We start from the raw sequence: 25,645 nt of genomic DNA, 5'->3' as shown, positions 1-25,645 counted from the left end.
AAAAAAAAAATTTTTTTTTTTTCTTTTTTGCTTGACTCGAGTATAAGCCTAGGGGGAGCTTTTTCAGCACATAAACTGTGCTTAAAAATTCGGCTTATACTCGAGTATATATGATAAGTCAAGTCATAGGAGGTCCAAACATAGAGCCCAGCATCGGTCACTGCGATACATCTGACGCATTTTCAGACGGCCTAGTTCATGTTTGCCTAACTATTATTAACTATGAGCCAATGATCATCATTGAAAGAAGAATCAGTATGTGAAATTGGGCGCTCATCGGAGGCAATCATTATCTGACCTGCTATTTATTCCAGTCCAATAATTATTATCATCATTACAGTTAAGCGGCAGTCAGCGGACAAAATCCTATTAGTCTAACCATTTTTCTGTATCACGGATGCATTATCCTGGAGAAATTGCTCTCATACAAGTAAATATCCAATTTTCCATAAATAGCCAACGAAGACCAATGTTTCACAATAACTTACTGGGCAACCAGTGGCCAAATCTGGATGCACTGTATAAATTCTGCCTGGGGGCAAACCTAGCCTATCAAACTTTTGAACAATTTCTGGCAGAATTTATGTAATGAATACCCTTTACAATCACTTTCTAAAGGTAACACGCATAGCCAAGCCTCTGGCAAGGGCATCCTAGAGTTCTTATGGCTCCGCGATATGGTATCTTAGGCACTGTGTACAACCACAGGACTGTATATAACAATTATTCTCTTTGTTTCTAGGGGAAAATAACTTTATAATATACACAAAACCAAATTTATATGGGGGTAGGGTAGGGTCTTAAAGAAATCAGTGGGTGCCATACTGTATGGTGTTGCGTTATGTTTGTGTCCACGGGCCCTTGGTTTTTCTGCAATTTTACGTATGGACGAAACTTCAAATGATCAGCAATGAAAGAGTTAACTCTTGCCTAGCTGCAGAACATGGGGAAACTTTGTAAAGCATAAAACATATTTAGATGAAATTTGATGCGGAGGGCAGCAGACTGTTACAGGCACTTACTGTAGTAATGGATGGTTTCATTCTGAGACTGGAGTTCTCCTTTCATCATCCACAGGTCAGTTGATGTATTTGGCTTGGTCAGCAATTATTACAGCTATTCCTCCATGCTGAATCTCTTAAAGATCTAGTGTTAGTGACATTCCAAGGCTGACTTTAGGAAACACCACATTACAGTATCTTTAATGGCTGACGTTGATGTATTGCTATGGATAGCGCTTCCTTGCTCTTCTGCATGCTGGTAGTGAAGCGCTCTTCTACTATAAAGCATAAAAACCTCAGATGTCTAATATTGTGATGTTTGGTATATAATATGTCAATTCTAAATGACTTAACATTACAGTTTTAACGTTTGATTTGGTGAAAATTACGGAAACGCCATATGGTCGGTATATTTATATCTGCTTATAGCCCATCCATCTCCGAATTAGCCAATCCGGAACGTCTTCTGCCCCACGAAACTGGACAGGAGATGAAAACCCAGGGGTCAGCTTTCAAACCCATCTACTTGAATGGGTTTACAAAGGTGACCGTCCGTGTGCGTCTTGTGCCTGTCCACAGGGAAACCAGGTTTTTTAACCCGACACAAAGTCGGACATGCAGGACTTTGTGTCCGGTTAAAAAAAAAAAAACGTTTTTCCTGCAGAACGGCAGGAGACACACACGGGTGGTCACCTTTGCAAACCCATTCAAGTGAATGGGTTTGAAAGCTGACCGCCGGGTTTCCATCTCCTGTCCAGTTTCGAGGGGCAGAAGAAGGAAACCGGACAGATTTTCTACAGCGGAGACCGGGTGCAGATGTGGTGTGTCCACACAGTGCAATATGGTAGATCCTCAGTGAATGAGAGTTGTTGTTTGCTACTGTACTGTACAGTAGAATATTCAGTTGACCGATCTACTGTAGGCCGGGGCTCCTCGTAACGAAAACGCAGCAACTTAGCCATGGCAATAAATACTGTGTTTTCCAGTATGTGCATAGTGTAGGGTTTCTGGCTAATCCCATCCATATCTGCAGTGGAAATGTTGCAATATCAAAAATCGTTTCATTTTTGCAAATTAAACCTATGGGAACGCTGGGTATAATAGGGACAGAAAGTTTGCAAACTATCTGTGAAAAGCGCTGCAGAAAAAAAACGCGATGTGTTGCCGCCTTGGGCTTGGCCGGCGGTGGCTCGCTATGTGGGTAAGTATTTGTCATGAAGATCAAGCAGTAGTGCAATTGAAGTATCTGGACTAATAGCTTCAACAATGAGATAAACCATCTACAGATCCTTTTGGTCTTGAATAAGTATGTAAAAATGATTATTAATACCATATACGCTAATACTTTATGCGCTAAGGACTCCGCACCGTGTTGCTCAGTAGGTGCCGTAACCATATGTTAATTCATAGAAACTTTTTATATTTTTTACATTTTGCTACTTTTGTTTTTTTAACAGGATTTTGGAGAAGACAATTCACTCTACATCACCAAGGTAACAACCATTCATATGGGCAATTATACATGCCATGCTTATGGCTACGACGATCTCTACCAGACACACATCCTTCAGGTGAATGGTTAGTAAATGGCACGTATGACAATTCATGAATAACGCTATTAAGATATTGTAAATGTTAGATGAAAGTTTAAAAAAAAAATGATGAGACAGTACTGTGCAAAAGATTTAAGCAGGTTTGTGGAGAAAAACTTCTGCAAATTAAGCCTGGGTGCACACTACAGCCGCTGTCCGCCCCGGGGTTTCCTTCATAAACCTCGGGAAAACTGGACAGGGGACAACTTGCCGACGGTCAGCCAGGGGTTCCGTATTCTTCATGGGGACCCCCCCAAACAGAATACTGAACTCATTGACAAGCGGTGAGCAGTGAAAGCACACGGACCTCATAGACTACAATGGGGTCTGTGTGTTTTCCGTTAAGTGTTCGCATGGAACTTCATGAACTACTTTTCTTTCCACATGACTCGTGCAAACCCCGCATGGAAAACAAATGGACCCCATTATAGTCTATTGGGTCTGTGTGCTTTCACTGCTTACCACTTGTCAATGTGTCCAGTAGTCCGTTCGGGGGGTCCCCAAGTGGACTCCCCGAACAGAATACTGAACATAGATGTGACCCGGGCCTGACTTTGCAAATTTTTCTTCACATTTGCTTAAAACTTTAGCACAATAATATATATATATATATATATATATATATATATATATATATATATATATATATATATATATTAATGTTATCATATGCTTTTATGTAAATTAACCATTTCATTGAATTTGTACTATATATGTACTATTTATGCGAGGATATCATGCTCTTCCTTGTTTGCTAGTGTTTCAGTGGTGGTCTCCTGGTTGGTAGAAGTTGGGGTGTCCTTGATGTTGGGTAAAATAATGAGGTAGTAGACATTTGGCAGTTTTACATGGCTCTTTTTTTCTTTAGTAACCGGTTGCACATCCATTCTCAGAACATAGAGGCACAGTATCTTACAACATCGACTTTTGGGACTTTTTAATACACACTTGCTTCTCTCTCCGAGCTCTGGTCCCCTTTCCCATGGGTCAAATTTGATACTTGCAATTCTCTATACTGGAGAAATACAAGGCATGCTGAACTATGGAGATGGATTATAGTTTATCACTGGTTTACAGTGGAGAACTTATTATCAGCAACACATGGTCAATTATGTGAGCTTCTTCAATTACATCTCCTGTCTCAAGATAATTGACCTCATACCTACAACTTGCTTAAATTGGGTCCCATAGCATTCACCCACACGGTAGAGTGCCCTTTTTTCTGTAACATCATTTAATGCTCCCTTTACTGTCCCCCGCATGGTATAATGCTCCCTTTACTGGCCCCCGCATGGTATAATGCTCCCTTTACTGGTACCCGCATGGTATAATGCTCCCTTTACTGGTCTCCACATAAAATAACATCCCATTTTATGGCACACATGGTATAAAGCTCCCCCTTAAACCCACACACTGTGTATTGCCTCCTCATTGGCCCCTTTTTAGTTTGTATCAGAAATAGGGGCCTTTGTGGTCACCTGTTCTGTAACTGTGAGTGACTATGGCTGGCCAAATTCAAAAACTAGGTTGCTAGCAATAATGAAGATTCCACACCACACAAGAAGAGTTGGTATAAGAGCTTCTCTCTTAGCCTCAGCAGTGCACACAACAGTAAGTTCTATCACAGAGCTTGATAAAGTGCCAAACAGCACGAAACAGCTATTGCTCTTCTTCATGTAGCGTGCCTCCTCCCGTGTATGTTTTTTACCTGGATATCTGCAATAAAGTTTGGACTTTTTAACGCAAAGTTTAAAGGGTGAGTGCCCAGTTTTTCAACTTTTTTGAAACAACAGGAAGTTCTATCATGAGTCTGATTGGTTGGTCAGGGTATCCGCCTCCTGTGACATCAGCTCCAGGGTCCTACCTCCAGGAAGTCAGTGACCTTCTGTGACACCGTTTCCTGTGATGTGGCTTCCTGCCTGCCATGTGGTTTCTTGTGATGTCGTTTCCTGTGGAAGTGGCTTCCTGCCATGTGGTTCCTTGTGGTGTTGTTTCCTGTGGGAGTGTCAGACCCTCCCATGAGAGCATGGGAGACCCTGTAGACTCCTTGTGTCCACATGGTTGGCCTACACAAAAGAGGTCATATTGTGATGTAATATGCCAAAACATTTCTGCCAGGAAGATCATAATATCACCAATGACATGAAAATTTTGATTTTAAGAGGGAATTTTAAGTCAAGGAAACAGCGACTGATTCATGAATACAAGTTCATGACCCTTTTTAACACTCTGGATAATGGTATGAATGCATCACATGGGTTCATGTCATTCTATACAAATCACTGAACTAAGACAGCCATAAAGCTAAAGAACCTGGGAACTGTGAATTGTTTTTGTTTTTATATGTATATAGTAATAAGCCACTCCCCCCCTCCCTCCTGAAATCCTATCCCTATGTGTCTAGTTGTACATAAATATGCAGCCTTCATAAAGTGTTTTTAGATATATCTGAAGAAGAAGCCTAGAAGCTTTGAAACGTTATATTCTGTCATCATTATGAGTTAGCCATTAAAAAAGGTATCACCTACTGAAGACTTGCAAGTTTTTTGTTTTTTTTACATTATGTAATATATTCAGTTTCAAACATAGGTAATTATATTGCATTTAATATTAAGGATAACAATGTTTTTGCAATCATATATTTACAACCTTCACATTTGCTGCCCCCCTTTACTGGCCCCCATGCAGTAAGGTCACCATCTGCCCCAGGCCCCTCCTAGTTTGTCTAATTCTTTCACAACCCCTTTAAGAATAATGTACCATAGTGCACAGTACAATGTCCCATAGTGTCCTCCATACAGTATAATGTCATTATGCATCATCACTCCAGTATGACCCAGATAATTGGGTCTCAGCGATCTGTGATTGGGTAATAGCTCTCTCTAATGTCATTCAGGAGACTGGTTTTTGTTTGTCCGACTCTGTGTCCGATTTTTTAAAAAAAACGGTTTCGCGGCAGAGAGCATAAAACGCTCACCGGCGCTCACGGCCAGACATCTTTCAAACCCATTCAAATGAATGGGTTTTAAAGAGTCCTGCAGGTCTCCGTCTCCTGCTCAGTTTTGTGCAGGAAACGGAAACCTGTATGAATGGAGACCAGGGCGCAGATGTGAACGAGCCCTGATTTGTAATGTATGTGCTGGGGAATATGTTGGAACTATATACATAAAGAGTATTATTTATACTATTATTATTCTAATACAGACTTGTCAGAAATTTGTGACAGATCCTTTTGAATAGTCTCAAATATGCATGTACTGTATTGTCAAATTCTTCCCATAGCTTTGCTGTTATGTACTAATATTGGTTGGTTATTCGAGAGTAGAGAACCATAAGAAATTGGATTTCTAATCATATTATTGCCTATAACATATCTAATATGTCATAAAAGACCAAGACTTCTGTTTACAAGCTTCAAGGTAATAAAATAAGGGTAGACTTGTCACGATCATTGAATTTTAAAATGGCATTTACATAAAACTTTCACCGTAAATGACATAAGCGCGCCCCTAAAAGCTAATTAAGTCATTCATTAAGGAGATAGTGGAGTATTTAATGAATGGTCATAAACATTCAAGCATGGATTTACCAGCTAGGTCTTCATCATATGTCTGATGTGATGATACTGCAGTCCCACATTAGCTAAGCGAAATAGCACATTTTAAGGACTATTGTGTTTCTTATTATTAATGTTAAGAAAGATAAGATAAGATAATCCTTTAATAGTCTCACCAGAGGAAAATTGATGTGTTCCAGCAGCTTGGATAATACAATAATAGAACAAGAAAAACACATACAAAGCTCGGAATAGAGGATAAAAAAGAAAAGAAAATTAAAAAACGTCAGGATCATGTAGTTCTTTGTGCGCAGTGATCTTTGCTAAGCCTGATGTAGATTATGTAGCCGTTTGGGAGGAAGGATCTCCGATAACGCTCCTTCTTACACTTGGGGTGAAGCAGTCGGTCACTGACACTACTGCCCAGTGCTATCATGGTCTCATACATGGGATGGGAGTTGTTTTCTAGCATGGAGCTCACCACATTGACAAAAACCTCTCCATATGTTTCCAGATACAGTGCCCACTAATTCTAGCAAATGCCACATAAAGGGTGTAGCCATATCCCTCTATATAGTGGGCCACCACATGTGTCACATATATGCAGCCTATTTCCCCATGTCTACATACCCTAGCCTTATATAGGATTCTTCTTCTGGACCAGTGTCCTCTCCAGACTCCTTTCCGTCTGTGTGACGTCACCACCTTCTTAAGGGTATGAACACTTGTTGTCACAACTACAGCTGAAACCCCACGCCCATGACGGTGGCCGATGGCCAGATAATTTAGAAAATAAACTGACGACTGACCACCGTGGATGGGGTTTCAGCCACAATATAACTCCATAAATATAGGAAACAGAAGAAATTCCTTATCAATACTTGCCAAATTTGTTACTTGGTAGGAGTGGGATAGGGGCCGCCAAATGCTGCTGGGTACATCTCCAGTTGCCAACCATTGGCGTACTGTTATAATATAATTGTATTATTGTCATGTCCCTGATTTTATTTGCTCACTCATTTTGCAATAGGCCGCTAAAATTTTTTTAAAGATTAATTTAGAAATTTTGTTATCACGAATCACCAAGCAATTGCCAGTTCTATACTATATATTCCTTTGTTCTATCCATACCACACTATAGGATCAAATCAATACAATTTCATGCATGGAAGATCAGTCACATTTTTATATAGGGATGATCAATTTTACTGACTGGAAACTCATTTGTCATGCAGAGTCATTCATTCTGCATGATCAACCTTATTCCTTAAGATACATTGCGTTTTCCTTTTTGCAAAAAAAGTTGATGACATTTTGTTCTTGACGTCTTAAACATGTTTTTTCCTCGCATGTTTCATTCCCCATAGATAAGTCTGTGTTGTAGATGCCAGGAAAAAATGTTAAACAAGCCAGTTGTGTTTTGAAAAAAACACAAAAAAACCCCCAGAAAAATAAAAAGAACTGTCTGTAGAGAATTTTAGATTTCATTAACTTTTAGCTAATGCATTTGTGACCCGAAAAGACAAAGGTAAGACATTATTATTATTTATTTTATTATTATTATTTATTTATATAGCACCATTAATTCCATGGTGCTATCAGAAAAATTACACAAAAAGAACATGATATCTTTACTACAGATGAGCGAGTAGTACTCGATCGAGTAGGTATTCGATCAAATACTACGGTATTCGAAATACTCGTACTCGATCGAATACTACTCACTATTCGAATGGAAAAGTTCGATGCAGAACCAGCATTGATTGGCCGAATGCTATACAGTCGGCCAATCAATGCTGGTTCTTCTCCTACCTTTAGAAGTCTTCTCCTTGCAGCGTCCCCGTGGCGTCTTCCAGCTCTGAATTCACTCTGCCAGGCATCGGGCCTGGGCAGAGCCGACTGCGCATGTCCGCTTGTAGTGCGGGCATGCGCAGTTGGCTCTGCCCAGGCCCGATGCCTGGCAGAGTGAATTCAGAGTCGGAAGATGCCGCGGGGACGCTGCACAGAGAAGACTTCTCGGTGGATCCAGCCCGACCCTCACTCGTGGACTTGGTAAGTATAATTTGATCGAACGTTGCCTACCCCTGAAACTAGCATTTTCCCCCCCATAGACTATAATAGGGTTCGATATTCGATTCGAGTAGTCAAATATTGAGGGGCTACTCGGAACGAATATCGAACCTCGAACATTTTACTGTTCGCTCATCTCTAATCTTTACCAAAACGCTTTGGGGGAATGTATGACACCAATCACAGCAGAGAGCCTGTATAGGGGTGTAGAACACTGTACCCCAATAATTTGAATTACACAGGTATGATCTATTGCAAACCTGCAATGAGTTGCAGTATAATAGCAGTCAATGCAGCAAGGTGTAGTAGGATTGTTCCTATTACCCAGGCTGCAAACAACCAATATTTGTGAATCAAATATTACCTGAAATTCGGATCAAATTCCACTTCGTCAGCTTCGATTCACCCATCTCTATATATAAACACAAAAAATGGCCATACAGCAGATACAGGTGAAGCCTTCTTTAACTTGAATTTGATAATTTTTGCATCTGCAAGTTGAGGATGACTGTAACTGTTTAACTAAAAAGGTTTGTATAAAATAGATTCACAGATATAGATCCAAGGAACTCTTAGATTACAATTTTTTAAAATCTAAGAACCTCAAGCTCATTTTTGTAGATTTGTTGAGCAAATCAAGCAGGCATGGCTCAATACATAATGTCAAGGCTTCTCTGTTCTGCTCAGAAAGACAGATAAGCTGTCTGATGGCTCAATACATAAAGTGCAGGGCGCTCTGCTCTGTACAGAAAATAGATAAGCTGTCTGAGGGCTCAATACTAGGTTTGAGCGATCGTGTTCGGAAAAGATCGGATTCCGATCGGTGATCGAGAAAATTTTACAATCACGATCGGAATTCCGAACACGATCTTTTTAGGTGAGATTGAGATCAGTGATTATTTCCCACAAAGCTTTGCTACTGGCCAAGCATTGTGGGAAAAGCTAACAATGTTAGCCTTCACACTGAGTATACACTCCGCTCATTCTGACCGGAGTGTATACTCAGTGTGAAGGCTCTGCTGCAGTTCCATAGGAATGAATGGAAGCAGCTGGCACACAGCCTTAACCCCATTCATTCTAATGGGAGACTAGCTAACATCTCTAGTAGCTACTTACCTGCAGAGATGGCTGGTCCGGTGCCTGGTGTTCTCAGTCTTCTTCGCCTTGCTGCCCCCGCCTCCCAAGTTAGTGTTAAAGAGCTAGGAAGAAGGCGGGGCTTGTGGCTTAGGAGAGTGTGGGCGGGTACAGGGTGGGGAGACGTGACGCCCACACTCTCCTAACCCGTCCACATTCTCCTAACCTGGGAGGCAGGGGGCAGCGAGGCGAATAAGAACGAAAACACTGGGCACTGGACCAGCCATCTCTGCAGGTAAGTGGACACCAGGGAGGACTAAGTAGCCAGAGGATTAAAAAAAATCACTACACAGCGTGGATCATAACAATTAAAGCATTCAATTGTTAGATTCCATGCTGTATAGTGAATAGGATTGTTTTCAAAATCCGATCTCCGATTAGTAAAAAAAATCCCATTGACTTGCATTGGGATCGAGATCAGGTTCGAATGAAAAATGATCGGAAATCGGATTTCAAAATCGATCCTGAAAAGTTAAGATCATCTCAACCCTACTCAATACATAATGTCCAGACCGCTCTGCTCAGAAAGACAGATAAGCTGTCTGATGGCCCTGTTTATTGATGTAATATCTATTCTCTTGTGGACTCAAACACTCATTCAGTTTGATAAGAAATCAGCTTTCATGAGTGTTTATGAGTCCTCAGGTGAACAGAGATAAGGAGACTTTGCTGTCCGACATCTTCTCTGGCAGAGCATCTGCAATGTATATCAACACATAGGGAAACTTATATTAAAGACTCTGTTTTAAGGAAATCAGAGTACAATTCAATATTAAAAATGCATTCAACGTTGTCCACGACCTTAGACTTTAATAGTAATAATAAAAGTATAAACTGCATAAGGTTGCTGTGGTTGACAGATACCTAATCTCCGTACTTTAGATTTCTGCTATAGGAAATACAAACATGAAGAATCAAACTTTTTAAAAATTCATGAATTAACTCTACAGATGGTCCCACTACACAATCTAAATATAAAGGAAATTTTATAGCCATATAACATGTTTCAATATGTTGTATAAAGTCTAACAAATGCCCGACTAGTAGCTAACTGCTGGCATATTAAATTGAGCGCTCTATAAAAGTCATACCGCAATAGTAGACATATGCCGTATAGTTACTATGTGAAACATACCAGGCTCACTAAGCTGTGAAATGATTTTCCTGCGGAGAGAAATTATTTTTTTATCATCACAATAAGGCCATTTCCCTGAAACCAATCATGGGATAACATATGGGTGTAAGCATAGATTTCCCACAGAAGATCCAAGACCGCTAAATACTTTGTTTTATATTGCAACTACTTAAAGATTATTATAAAGAAAGCAAAACTTGAGACCTTTCATCCCAGTGTTAAAGCTCTAGTGCAACGAATTTCAAGCCTATGAAGTTTTTTTCCATTAAGAGAACCTTCCAAAACATAATGGGCAGCATGGTGGCTCAGGGGTTAGTGCTGGAGCCCTGGGTTCAAATCCAACCAAGGACAACATCTGCAAGGAATTTGTACGTTCCCCCGTGTTTGTGTGGGTTTCCTCCGGGCACTCTGGTTTCTTCCTACACTACAAAGACATACTGATAGGAGATACTGAAGTTGTTATATAAATAAATCTGGCATGTGTGTTTCACCCCTCGTTTACATCTGCGTTGGTATTCCGTTTGGGGAAGTCCGCATGAGGAATACCGAACACAGTTGCAAGCGCTGTGCAGTGAAAGCACACAGATCCCCATAGACTATAATAGGATCCATGTGCTTGCCACCAGATCTCCGCAGGGAACATGCGAACAAGAAAGTAGTTCGCAATCTACTGTCCTGTCTGTATGATTCGTGCGGGCAGCACACAGACCCCATTATAGTCTATGGGGTCCATGTGCTTTCACTGCACACCACTTGCAGTTGCGTTCAGAATTCTGATTGGGGCGGTCCTCATGTGGACTCCCCTGGATGGAATACCAACGCAGATGTGAAGGGGTAAGGCTAAGGCAACACGGGATGACTTGCAAATAAAGAGCGCTACAGGAAAAACCACAGCGGCAACGGTTCTTCCCACAGTGCTATAAACAGAAAGTTCGCAGAGTTTTCCTCCACGGACTTTTTGTTACAATTATATCTATGGGGAAACCACCAGTATTTCCATAGATATATTTGAAATTGCGCCGGTTTTGGAAATCACAGCGTGTTCGCGCCACGGTTTTTACCTCAAAGTGGGCATGGGATTTGCAAGAATCACATCCACTTTGCAGTCATTGTAAAATGCCGCGATTTTCCCATGGCGTTTCCACCGCAGGTAAATCGAGGCGTTTCCGAACCATGGGGCCCTGGCCTTGGGGGCCTTTCCAGTGTTTCCACAGCAGTTACATTTTTTTCTCTAGCCCCCAGTCAGTAATCAGTGCAGTTAGGTTCGGATCCCAATATGCTAACTGGACTCTATACTGTTAGGAGGGGGTCTCAGCAAGTTAGGGGGTCTATATCTAGGCTCTCCCCTTGTTGATGTTGCATGTCTATACACATGGTGACTTTCGGAACGGGAATAGCAGGAGGAATAATAGAGGCATAATAGTACCCAGTACCAAGAAAAGATTCTCCAATTGTAATCTTATGGAATATCCATATGCTGTATGTACTCAAACATGACAATATGTATGAATTCAGTACTGTGATCTTGTAACAATATCCAAGCTTTATTGTACAATTGTATTAATAACAAATATGGGTGTATATTCAGAAAAAGCGGACATGTTCCAAAACCTATAGCTAGTATATACAAAGAAACTAGGGGAATTACTATTCAGCCACTTCTTAACATGTGTGCTATACACCAAACAGACAGAACTGAATACATCAATTATTAAATATTAAACCTTATCATAAACTGTCAAAACAGATCATCAAATCTGTCCTAAATTTCAGACATTTAGGGGTTCTTGTGTCTAGGTTGAAGATCCAGAAGTGCTCTGGACCAATCTCCACCTCTAATAGGCCTTGTAACGTTCTCAATTCCAAATACTCTTATAGGGATTCTATCATTGCCGAAATGCCTTTTTTAGAGATGAGCGAACAGTAAAATGTTCGAGGTTCGATATTCGTTTCGAGTAGCCCCTTAATATTCAACTACTCAAATCGAATATCGAACCCTATTATAGTCTATGGGGGGAAAATGCTCATTTCAGAAGTAGGCAACGTTCAATCAAATTATACTTACCAAGTCCACGAGTGAGGGTCGGGCTGGATCCTCCGAGAAGTCTTCTCCGTGCAGCGTCCCCGCAGCATCTTCCCGCTCTGAATTCACTCTGCCAGGCATCGGGCCTGGGCAGAGCTGACTGCGCATGCCAGCACTACAAGCGGACATGCGCAGTTGGCTCTGCCCAGCCCCAATGCCTGGCAGAGTGAATTCAGAGCCGGAAGACGCCGCGGGGAAGCTGCACCGAGAAGACTTCTAAAGGTAGGAGAAGAACCAGCGTGGATTGGCCGACTGTATAGCATTCGGCCAATCAATGCTGGTTCTGCATCGAACTTTTACATTCGAACAGCTAGTAGTACTCGATCGAGTATGAGTATTTCGAATACCGTAGTATTCAATCGAATACCTACTCGATCAGGTACTACTCGCTCATCTCTAGATTCTATCATTGCAGAAATGCCTTTTTAAGTAAGCCTATACTCCAATAGCCTTTAGAAAGGCTATTCTAGCCATACCTATTTTCTTTATTTCTCTGCAGTCATTTTGGAATTCGTAATTCTCAATATGCAAATCGAACTCAGGGGGCTCCAAACACTGCATTGTCACGCCTGAAGAACATCTCTTCTACGCTCCCTCCTTTGAAAAAGATCCCTCCTCCTGATCCTCTTCAACCGCATAAAGAGCAGCAAGAGACGTTGTCGAGAACAAAATCTTCGTGCATGCTCTGTATGCTCATTCAAGAAGATGGCCGGCGGTCATCTTTCCTTTTCTTCTTGAATGAGCATATATAGTGTATAGAGGCAGCCATGGAGAATGGTAACGCCCAGTTGTCAATTTATTTATAAATATCTAGAAGAAATAAAAGAGGAATAGCACAATGTAGAACTACCGGTAAATAGGGTTGAGCAATCGGGATCGGAAAAGATCGGATTCTGATCAGTGATCGAGTAAATTTCACGATCAGGATCGGAATTCCAATCCCGATCTTTTCCAGCAGGATCGAGGTCGGAGGTTATCTCAAGATCGGCTCAACCTTAAAAGTGACTTTTTCCATAGAGAAGCATTGACTAGGGTTGAGGGATCGAGCAAATTTCACAATCGGGATCAGATTTTAAAATCGATCCTGAAATCTCAAGATCGGCTCAACCCTACTGGTAAAGCAAAGTTCAGCTGAGTGATATAACTTGAAAAGTCATTTACAGAGTCAAGAAAGATTATCCAGAATAAGGAATACAAGTATTTGCTAAAATAGACGGATCTGGAGTAGTGACAGGTCTTTTTTAATATCTCCAACCAAGTGATGTGACCCCGAAGGGAAAAGCAACTGAATGATCCTGCTCCATGTTCACAGCTCACAGGCACGGCAGTGTGGAGACGCATCCAGCTGAATAGCCGAGCTGTCACTCACTAAGTAATTGTCCCTACTATAATATGCCATTTACTCCGTCTTGCCCTTACAGAACTCCACTGCCTGGGCCTTATTGGTTTTTTTCCTATTGCCTCTTTTTTGGCACTTTATTCCTAATACCAAGGGAAGTAATCTGCTATGTGTGACCTCTATGACCTTGGCTGTTATTTACAAGCTAATAGACTTTTCTTTCCATGATAGATATTGGTCTACATGTATTACTATGGATGTGTTCACACTTAACTGATCTCCAGTTTGGAAACAAATTGAACACAATATCAGTAAATGCTAATAAAAGCTCAATTCCCCCCCACTAGATAAGGAATGCTTATCCAAGGATAGTGGGCAGAGATATGCAGAGTGTTACTTTACCTTGGTGGCTGGTTATATATCCAGATCTGCTGGTGTACAGCCCAAATACAACCTGCTACAGAGGCATTCAGTCCATATGACTGTTCAGGATTTGATGATAGTAGAGACACTAACAGTATATAAAGATAGACAGATAAGTACAGGACATCTTGCGGGAATATGTGATGCTGCTTTTTTACGTAGATTGTGAGCCCCATATAGGGATTACAATGTACATTTTCTTCCCTATCAGTGTGTCTTTGGAGTATGGGAAGAAATCCACACAAACACCGGGAGAACATACAAACTCCTTGCAGATGTTGTCCTTGGCAGTGTTCGAACCCAGCACCATGTTGCCCCTCCAAATCACAATTTTTAGCAGGATTATGCTTTCCCCCCACACACAGTATGGATTTCCCAGGAATGTCTCCACCATGCTGCAACACTTCCTTGATCTGTCCATTTGTCGTATTGATCGGCATTTTTGGACTAGCAATGGAACCAGTTAGGATGCCAGCTTGGGTAACCTATGAGTATGCAAATCTACATACCAAGCTGTAACAGAGCGGCGTAACAAGAGTTTTGTGGGCCCGGGTGCAAACTTTTGTGCCCTCCACAGTATTACATGCCCAGCAGTGCCCCCCCCATACACACACAGTATTATATGCCCAGCGGTGTCCTCCTCCTTACCACAGTATTATATGCTCTCCCGGTGCTATTATTATACTCGGGGGTCTCTTCAGACCCCAGAGTATAATAATTGGAGGCCCAGGGAAGGTGAATAAAAATAACAAACACAAATACTCACCTGTCCTGGGCATCCTGTCTTCAGCATCTTCGGCCATCTTCCCTACATCCCTGCTGAGGCCTGTGATTGGTCCTCAGTGGTCTTGTGGGGTGGCATTGACGTCATTCCGCCACTTTGCCCCCTGTGACTGAGATGCCAGGGCCCCTTTTCATTTACAGTCACGGCCAAAAGTTTTGAGAATGATACAAATATAAATTTTTACAAAATCTACTGCTTCAGTTTTTCTAATGGCAATTTGCATATACTCCAGAATGTTATAAAGAGTGATCAGCTTAACAGCAATTACTTACAAAGTCAATATTTGCCTAGAAAATGAACTTTATCCCCAAAACACATTTCAACAACATTGCAGCCCTGCCTTAAAAGGACCAGCTAACATCGTTTCAGTGAGTGCTCCATTAACATAGGTGTGGGTGTTGATGAGGACAGGGCTGGAGATCAATCTGTCATGATTAAGTACCAGGCTTTTCCCAACCGCTGTCATAGTGGTATCGGGCCCCGGCCATCTCCAGCTGGCCATGGTCCCTGTACCTTCGCGGTCAAACACCAATCGTTACACCCCTGCTACCCTATCAACCTATAAGCCCTCATGCCCAACAGTACTTCTCCTTGAATCCAGGCTAGAGGTGGCCCATCAGGGTGCTAGAGCCTCCTGGCAATGACAACAACTGTCCCCAATAAACTAATTTTTTTCATCCACATAGATCGTCATCACCTTCACGTTGAGATTAATTTCATTCCAATAAATGCGTTTTTTTATTTTCAATCACTGTATATAATATTTGTACCAATACTACATAATACATCTGCTATTTTCCGCTGACTATTTTCTGAGCTACTATTTTTTAGCAGAATAAATGTTTTTGTTGCCATAGAAACAATTTTCACAGCTCTTAATAGTTCATATAGGAAATGTCAAACTCCTGACGATTAAATGTAAGTGTGTCAGAGGATAATGAATACTTCGAGCCCATGCTTGTAATAAAAAATACTGTTATTAAATAGGGTCTACCTCACCGGCTTTAATACGTCAGGGCTGAATAAAAACAGTGCGAGCTGTACACTCCTATCAAGAACAGTCATTACCACGTTAACATGTTTAGTAAGAAGAAATTCGTGTGTTTTATGATTAATACGGATACAGTAAATTCCTTGTCATATCTGTAAATAATTTGATTTCATAACATGATGACATAACAATTCTAGAATACTGTATTCTGACAGCTCTAATGTATTAATTCCCATTTGGGTGTTAGCGGTGTAGTTGTGTCAGTATATAATCTAGTATTGTCCAATTGGGGCTGGATTATGTAGACACATATAATTTGAGAAAAAGAGTGGTTAAGGTTAAGGCCTGACGTTGCAGGCCGGAACCAAAAAGAGAAAAACCATGGCGGAAACACATCATAGTTGTTTCCGCGTTTCACAGAAATGGGTGGGTGTAGGCATAACTGTAGTGGTAAGTGTAGGTATACCTGTAGTGGTGGGTGTAGGTATACCTGTAGTGGTGGGTGTAGGTATACCTGTAGTGGTGGGTGTAGGCATACCTGTAGTGGTGGGTGTAGGCATACCTGTAGTGGTGGGTGTAGGCATACCTGTAGTGGTGGGTGTAGTCACACCTATAGTGTAGTCATACCTGTAGTGTTGGGTGTAGTCATACCTGTAGTGGTGGGTGTAGTCATACCTGTAGTGGTGGGTGTAGGCATACCTGTAGTGGTGGGTGTAGGTATACCTGTAGTGGTGGGTGTAGGTATACCTGTAGTGGTGGGTGTAGGTATACCTGTAGTGGTGGGTGTAGTCATACCTGTAGTGGTGGGTGTAGGCATACCTGTAGTGGTGGGTGTAGGTATACCTGTAGTGGTGGGTGTAGTCATAACTATAGTGGTGGGTGTAGGTATAGCTGTAGTGGTGGGTGTAGTCATACCTGTAGTGGTGGGTGTAGGCATACCTGTAGTGGTGGGTGTAGGCATACCTGTAGTGGTGGGTGTAGGTATACCTGTAGTGGTGGGTGTAGGTATAGCTGTAGTGGTGGGTGTAGTCATACCTGTAGTGGTGGGTGTAGGCATACCTGTAGTGGTGGGTGTAGTCATACCTGTAGTGGTGGGTGTAGGTATACCTGTAGTGGTAAGTGTAGTCATACCTGTAGTGGTGTTTGTAGTCATAACTGTAGTGGTGGGTGTAGGCATACCTGTAGTGGTGAGTGTAGGTATACATGTAGTGGTGGGTGTAGGTATACCTGTAGTGATGGGTGTAGTCATACCTATAGTGGTGGGTGTAGGTATACCTGTAGTGGTGGGTGTAGGTATACCTGTAGTGGTGGGTGTAGGTATAGCTGTAGTGGTGGGTGTAGTCATACCTGTAGTGGTGGGTGTAGTCATACCTGTAGTGGTGGGTGTAGGCATACCTGTAGTGGTGGGTGTAGTCATACCTGTAGTGGTGGGTGTAGGTATACCTGTAGTGGTGGGTGTAGGTATACCTGTAGTGGTGGGTGTAGTCATACCTATAGTGGAGTTTGTAGTCATAACTGTAGTGGTGGGTGTAGGCATACCTGTAGTGGTGAGTGTAGGTATACATGTAGTGGTGGGTGTAGGTATTACCTGTAGTGATGGGTGTAGTCATACCTATAGTGGTGGGTGTAGTCATACCTGTAGTGGTGGGTGTAGTTACACCTATAGTGTAGTCATACCTGTAGTGTTGGGTGTAGTCATACCTGTAGTGGTGGGTGTAGTCATACCTGTAGTGGAGTTTGTAGTCATACCTGTAGTGGTGGGTGTAGTCATACCTGTAGTAGTGGGTGTAGGTATACATGTAGTGGTGGGTGTAGGTATACCTGTAGTGATGGGTGTAGGTATACATGTAGTGGTGGGTGTAGTCATACCTGTAGTGGTGGGAGCAGTTATACCTGTGGTGGTGGGTGTAGGCATAATTGTAGTGGTGGGTGCAGTCATACCTGTAGTAATGGGTGTAGGCATAACTGTAGTGATGGATGTAGACATAACTGTAGTGGTGGGTGTAGGCATAACTGTAGTGGTGGGTGTAGACATAACTGTAGTGGTGGGTGTAGGCATAACTGTAGTGATGGATGTAGGCATAACTGTAGTGATGGATGTAGACATAACTGTAGTGGTGGGTGTAGACATAACTGTAGTGGTGGGTGTAGGCATAATTGTAGTGGTGGGTGTAGGCATAATTGTAGTGGTGGGTGCAGTCATACCTGTAGTAATGGGTGTAGGCGTCAGGAGCTGAGCTCTCTCCATACATGGTGTATGCCGGCTATATAATATAGCCAGGACCCGCTGCCTATTAAACGTGACCATAGCCAAGGTCATAATCTTTGATCCATTGTTGCCCTCTTTATCATCATTGGACAGCAGTGATCACTTGCCATGACGGCCAGTAGCCTATTGAAGGTTACTTAGTTGTCTTATTATTTAAAACTGGAAGGAATATCAATAAAAAAAAATTTAGGTTTAATTTAACTTTAAAAAAAAAAATGGCTAGAAAATCAGAAAAAAAATGCTTCTTTTTTTATGCTCTATTCTAAGGTCACATGTTGCAGAAAAGTTGCTTTTGTGAGCCAAAGCCAGGAATGGATTTAGCAGAAAAGTGAAAATTATAAGCACTTCTTCTACATTTCCCATTCCTTTTATAAGCCACTGTTGCCCCTGTCTCAAAAAAAACTACAGCAACATCTGCAACAAAAAAGCAGCTTATCCTCAACCCGTTTTTTGCCAAGAGGCCAGGAAAGGTGAAAAAAAACATACTCCCCTATCCCCGATGCTCAGGTGTCTCCCACCATGGTACAGTACCTGCTGCTCCTGGGTCTGGTTTTGGCAGAAGTCCTCGACACAACATGGTACCTCTGAGGCTAATCAGCGGCCTAAGAAAAGGATGTCCCATGTCCTTTCCTTGGACCCTTGAGGTCACTGATTGGCCTTAGCATTGACATGCAGTGAGGACTTCTGCCAAAACAAGACCTGAAAGCTGCTGGACCGGACCATGGTGGAAGACTCCTGAGCACCAGGGAAAGGTGAATATTGTTTTTCTTTTATTTTCACCTTCCCCGACCTCCTGGTCAAAAATGGGTTATTCTGGACACCCCATTTAAGGCAAAGGCCCCATGTTGCGGAAATGCAGCTTTTTGTTGCAGTTTTTTGAGCCAAAGCCAAGAATGGCTACAAAATGAATAGGAAATATATAGGAAGTCCTTATACTTCTACCCTCCGCTCAAGCCATTCTTGGCTTTGGCTCAAACAACTGCAACAAAAAAGCTGCATTTCAACAACGTGGGGTCTCAGCCTGAAGTAGTTTGTTCTATGAATATTTCCTTTTCCCGAATACCTGGTAGTGCTGTGTGCAATGAAGTTACTTACACTGTATACTCTATTAAAGAGGACCTTTCATGGTTTGGGGCACAGACAGTTCTATATACTGCTGGAAAGCCGACAGTGCGTTGAATTCAGCGCACTGTTGGCTTTCCCAATCTGTGCCCCGGGTAAAGAGCTATCGGTCCGGGTACCGTAGCACTTTACAGTCAGAAGGGTGTTGCTGACAGTCAGTCAGGTACGTCCTTCTTCCAAGCAGCGCCTATCACGCTGTACAGTGTGAGCAGAGAGGAACGCCCCCTCCCCTCCTGATAATACTCATCTATGGATGAGCACTGTGAGCAGAGGGAGGGGGCGTTCCTCCCCGCTGACACTGTACAGCGCGATAGGCGCTGCTGTGGAGAAGGACGTACCTGACTGACTGTCAGGAACGCCCTTCTGACTGTAAAGCGCTACGGTACCGGGACCGAAATCTCTTTACCCGGGGCACAGATCGTGAATTCAGCGCACTGTCGGCTTTCCAGCAGTATATAGAACTGCCTGTGCCCCAAACCATGAAAGGTCCTCTTTAACATCTCAATTTCACTTGGTATAAGTATTGCGCTGAGATAGATCGCCACATTCTTCTATTTCTGACTTATAAGAACACATTCAATTTCTCCAAGTAGAAATGTGCTGAATATATATATTATACAGTAGCATGCAGACCATGTACTTCCTAGACTTTTAATCATTTCCTGAAAAAAACCCCGTTTTACTTTAAGGACTAGAACACGACTATAAATCAATTTGTTAATTTCAGGCCGCAACATAATTATTACTTTGTTTCTGCAACACTAAGCAAAATGTATGCGGTGTGATCCCACTGTATAGTACTCAGATATTTCACAATACAGGCATTCTACTTGCCTAGGCTTCGGCAGCCAAAAATATTTTTTTTATACTTTTGGCATTTGCAAATAAAATAAAAATGAAGAAATCATGCAAAAAAATCCATTTATATTTTTTGAAAGAAAACCCCTCGCATTGCCTGACACCCTGCACTTTATGCATTGTGTATTTTTTTTTAATAACAAATACATAATAATTCATATTTTTGACCCAAAAAGAAGATTACAGACTCAATACCTCCCAACAAAAACCATTCCAGGTACATGGAGTTCACACCTACTACTTATGCCTATGTGTATATGTGAATACCTTCATAAAAAAAGACAAAAAGAGACAAAAAAAGACAAAAAAAGATGCTTTTAGGCTAAGCCCCTGTGTTGTGTAAATGTAGTGTGTTTGGCTGCGGTGGAAACTGAAAAAAGGAGCGATTTATAGTATTAGCAATAGGAAATAGATTTTGCGACCAAAAAAAGCTGCATTGTTTTTGGAAAACATAGCATGTTAATTTTAGGTGCGGAAATGCAAGTGTTTTCCCTAGAACTTTAAGGGATCTTAAAGATATATAGTTTATAGGGTTGAGCGATTGGGATCGGAAAAGATCGGATCCTGTTCGGTGATTGAGTAAATTTCACGATCGGTATCCGATCCAGTCTAAAAAAGATCGGGAGCGGAATTCCGATCCCAATCGCTCAACCCTAGTTACCTGCACAGAACCGCTGCCGCTCCCCGGAGCTATGAGCCAGTGTTCTCTGTCCTCTCCTCTCTCATTCAGATGCTGGCAGAGCGCCATCCGCGCCCCCCGGCTCCTTAGGCTAGTGTTACTGATGCTGGGAGTAGGCGGAGCTTGTTGTGGCATAGTAGAGTGTGGGCGGGTACAGGGCGTGGAATCGTGAGTGATTCACTAGGGAAGCGGGGGCGCATATGGCGCTCTGCTGGCGTCTGAATAAGAGAGGAGAGAAACGGACAGAGAACAACGGCCTGGAGATCCGGGGAGCAGCGTACACACCAGGAGGGAAGGCAGCAGATTCTGTGCAGGTAACCGGACAGCAGGGGAGACTAAGTAGCCTGCGGAATTTTTAATCACTACACAGCATGGAGTCCAAAAATTGAAGCCTTCAATTTTTCGACTCCACCCTGTGTAGTGAATAGGATCATTTTTAAAAATCTGATTTTCGATCATTAAAAAATCCCATTGACTTGCATTAGGATCAGAATTGGGATCGTGATCGGGTTCGATGGAAAATGATCGGAAACCAGATTTTAAAAACGATTCTGAAATCTCAAGTTCTGCTCAACCCTAATAGTTTGTTTTCTTCTGTTTAAAGGGACTCTATCTTTAGAATTCCCTTTTTATACTGTAACTAAGTACATGTAGGAATAGCCTTAAGAAAGACGATTCTTCTCTTACCTTTATTATTCTGATCCGTGCAACCGTTCCTGAGAAATATCTTCTTTCTTCCTTATGTAAATGACTTTTTAGACAGCACTGGGGGCTTCCCCGTCCGAAAACCTTCCAGCAACGCCTCTGTCTTCTTCTCCGGACCGCTTCTTCTTCCACGTCATTGTCAGGGTCTTCATCCTAAAGTGCCGACTGCGCATGTCCATCGGCCATTTTCCTGTGGCCATACTAGCAAACCTTGAGTCCTAGCATAGCTTCCAACCGTCCTGCATTCCACGGGACTTTCCCGATTTTAGACTGCTGTCTCGTGGTCCCACATGGCTTACTGCATGTCCCGCTCTGTCTCTGAAGTGTTTTACGTATTAATAAACTTTCCCCCAATCATCATCCGCTCTTATAACAGTTAGAAGGTTGTAACCGGGATAAGAACCGGGGGTGATCAGGGGAAAGTCTCACTCTTGTACTCGGAAGGACCTGTATGACATCAGATGGTCACGTGGCTAGGTGGGCATGTCTTAGTATGCCGTGAAGGGAGGAATAGATGGAGAGATGTGCAGTGTACTGTGGGGGGGTGAAATGTGGGGTGCATGGGTGTACTGTGGGGAGTGAAATGTGGGGTGCAGTGTATACTGTGTATGTATGTGGGAAAAGTGGGGTGCATGGGTGTACTGTGGGGGGAGAGATGTGGGGTGCAGTGTGTACTGTGTATGTATGTGGGAGATGTGGGTGCATAGGTGTTCTGTGGGGTGCTTGGGTGTACTGTGAGGGGAGAGATGTGACAGGCAGGGTGTACCCAACGAGAAATGGATGGGAATGGGCGGGGTCAATTTAGAAGTAGGTGGAGCTAAATTTACTGTGGTCCACCCACATTTTGCCCCTCTTTCTGTCCTTTAAAAGTTGGGGGGTATGGCCCTAGCATTCCTGTGGATTTTACTTTCAAACAAACCTTCTGCGGCAGCGGGCATCAATGATGTGTATTATAAATGCTGAAAGTTTACGATTATTATTTTTTCGTGCTGTGAACAAGGGCCAGTTCAGTTGAGGGATGCAACAGCTTTTTCTCTCCAATCTGTTACAATAAACCTTGTTCTAAACTGCTAAGGCTTTTCGTTCCCATAAAAAACATCGATGTGCCTATGGAATAGAAGAAGCTAAATAAGACTGTCTTCTTAACACAAAGATTTTTAGTGTATAATAAAAAAAAAGTGAACTTTTAGGTAACAGATCCCTTGAGAAAATTTTCAGTAAAGGACAGACAGTCCACCTATCTAAACATTGTCACAGACCAAGTAACCCCATAATGGAAATGGTATTCCCGTAATAGAAGTGAAATGCACGCATCCCAAAAATTGTTCAGGAATGGTTTGAGCAACATAACAGATATTAAGGTTGTGAGATCTCAATCTGTCTTGTGTGAAGTGCTTGAAAAAGCAAGATCAATACCCAGAGGTCCTTGTTAAAGGATCTGCCGCTAAGTTGTTGATGCCAGACACAATAGCACAGATCACATTTACAAGTGCCTTGGAGAATATGCCTCATCATCAAAGCTGTTTTGGCCACCCCTGATGGACTTATATAATATTAAGTATTGGTTTTTAATGTTACAGTATTGTTGGTGGTCTTCTCAAACAAATAGTTAACTGTTAAAATTTAACTGATAACTCTGGGGTTAATAGTGTCAGGTGTGCACAGACCCGCTTAGGCTGAGGCCCCATGTTGCGAAAACGCAGCATTTTGGCCGCTGCACTAGTCCCATCCACACATTGCAGAACAAAATCCATTTCAGAAAAACAGAAATTCGCAGCATGTCAATTATACCTACGGAAATGCTGAAATAACAGGTTCAGAAAGTCCACAGAGGAAAACTCAGTGGAAAAACACTGCAAAAATAACTGTGACATGTTTCTGCTGCTGTCTTTTCTGGTTCACTGCATGGGGATATAGCCTTAAAGAGTGCCTTTAATGTCCTCATCAATGTGCAGTTATATACACTGCTAGAAAGTCGACTGTGCACTAAAATCAGTATGTACCCTGGTGCTGTAGATATTGGTGCCGTTGATTTCGGCACCGATATCTCCCCACTGTCAGAAGGGCAGGCCTTACAGCCTAGCGTCATCACTGTGAGGAACACCCCTCCTGACTGTACTCTAACATAGCCTAGTACTGTCATAGGGGGCGTCCCATACTGCCCAGTGATGATGCTGAGTTGTCTACTGGAAAACTAGAGTCTGGGGGGGGGGAGTGTTCCTTACAGCCCATCAATGATGCTAGGCTGTAAGGCCCGCCCTTCTGACAGTAGGGAGATATCGGTGCCAAAGCTAGCAGCACTGATATCTCCAGCACTGGGGAACATACCGGTATATATAACCGCACATTGATGAGAACATGAAAGCACATTCAGCTTAGCCACGGGTACATATTAATAAGGTTTAATGAGGATATCACTGGGTTTTTTTTTTGGAACCAAAGCCTAGAACTGATGTATTTATGTAGTACTTTGTATGTATTTTATAGTTCCATGCATTCTACTATAAAATACAATGAACAGTGGCAAAATAAGTGGTTATTGTAATACTAGTTCCTATAGGCTTACCAAAATTGCATTTAGTATTTACTATATCTGCTATCTTCCTTTCATATAAATGAAAGGAAGTGACTGATATACACTGTGTACCAATAAGTATTAGGACCCCTGTGATAGAATAGAAAAACAACATTTAATCCTATACAATAGTTGGTAGACCCCAGCAGATGTTTCCTTACGGATGGTATTGATGGACACAATACTCCCGGATGCCTGGTGACACTCCTGGTGTATGTGAGCCATCAGTTGGGTGCGGTTTCTCTGGCCAGCACTCGTCGGTCTCCATCTCCCAGTTTCAGGGGCCGACTCGGGGCACATTCCGACAATCATCGTTCACCTTCCACTTCGTAATCACATAGGCCACTGTCGATTTTTGAGTAATTCAGTTCGCTTGCTATGTCCTGTAAGGATCGACCATTTCTGTGGTACCCCACGATTACCGCTTTCTGGAAATTGAACAACTCTACACTTCGTGGCATCTTGCATGCGACTAATGCCAATGCTGTTTCCTACACAATATTTAAAGGCGTGACACCGCAGATATCTACATTTACATGGGTTTCCAAATACTTATTGGTAGACAGTGTATACTATGTGTTGTTTCTTATATATATAGTGCTCTCATCACCACATTTACTTACCATTGACATACTATAACATACCATTCTCAATGCCAAGTGATTGATCAGGCATTATAAAGGGGGAGCTCTGTATATGTAACTCATTTGATATAGTCCGTAGTATTGCGTTACCTTTGTAACATGCTATTTCTTTCCTCTTTAGTTCCTCCAGTAATAAGAGTGTATCCAGAGACACAGGCTCAGGAGCCGGGAGTGTCTGCCAGCTTGAAGTGTCATGCGGAGGGTATCCCTAACCCTAAAATAACCTGGTTAAAAAATGGCATCGATATAATGCCAAAATTATCCAAGCAACTCATGTTAATCGGTAAGTATTTTACTGACTAATAAAAGTGTTATAGGTACCAGAGGCAAAATAGTCAATTTACACAAAACTATGGTTAGACATCTGAGGATGTCCATAAATTGTTCCCGGGGGACATGGGGATGGCCTTGCTTCCTAGGAGCCACAGAAGCATGGGTTGCAAAATAGGACAGGAATAGGACCTGTCCTATCTAATGTGGCCCGGACTGTTGGCGCGCACATGGGAACATGAAATCCACGTTCATATAATGGTTAGTGTGCTCTCCCTGAAATACATGGATAGCACATTGACCCACACCACGGTCATCTGCAACCGGCCTAAGGCTGGGTTCACACAGGTTTTTTTGGACTGGATTTTGACGCAGGATCCACCTCAGAATCTGGTCCAAAAAAACACCTCCCATT

The 25,645-nt window shown here is 42.3% G+C and overlaps 1 protein-coding gene across 1 annotated transcript in view; it reads left to right on the top strand.

Moving 5' to 3' along the window:
* LOC142203909 (follistatin-related protein 4-like) overlaps window positions 1–25,645 on the top strand; it is a 578,064-nt gene that overhangs the window by 523,157 nt on the left and 29,262 nt on the right. The window contains exons 7-8 of the mRNA XM_075275010.1: window positions 2,459–2,579; window positions 25,082–25,243. Of these exons, the coding sequence (XP_075131111.1) occupies window positions 2,459–2,579; window positions 25,082–25,243 (283 nt within the window). The remainder of the gene's footprint in view (window positions 1–2,458; window positions 2,580–25,081; window positions 25,244–25,645) is intronic.

This window comes from Leptodactylus fuscus, chromosome 5 (genome assembly GCF_031893055.1).
Source record: "Leptodactylus fuscus isolate aLepFus1 chromosome 5, aLepFus1.hap2, whole genome shotgun sequence".
NCBI classification, from domain to species: domain Eukaryota; kingdom Metazoa; phylum Chordata; class Amphibia; order Anura; family Leptodactylidae; genus Leptodactylus; species Leptodactylus fuscus.
Note: the sequence above shows the minus strand (reverse complement) of the source record. Positions and strands in the feature narration are given on the sequence as shown.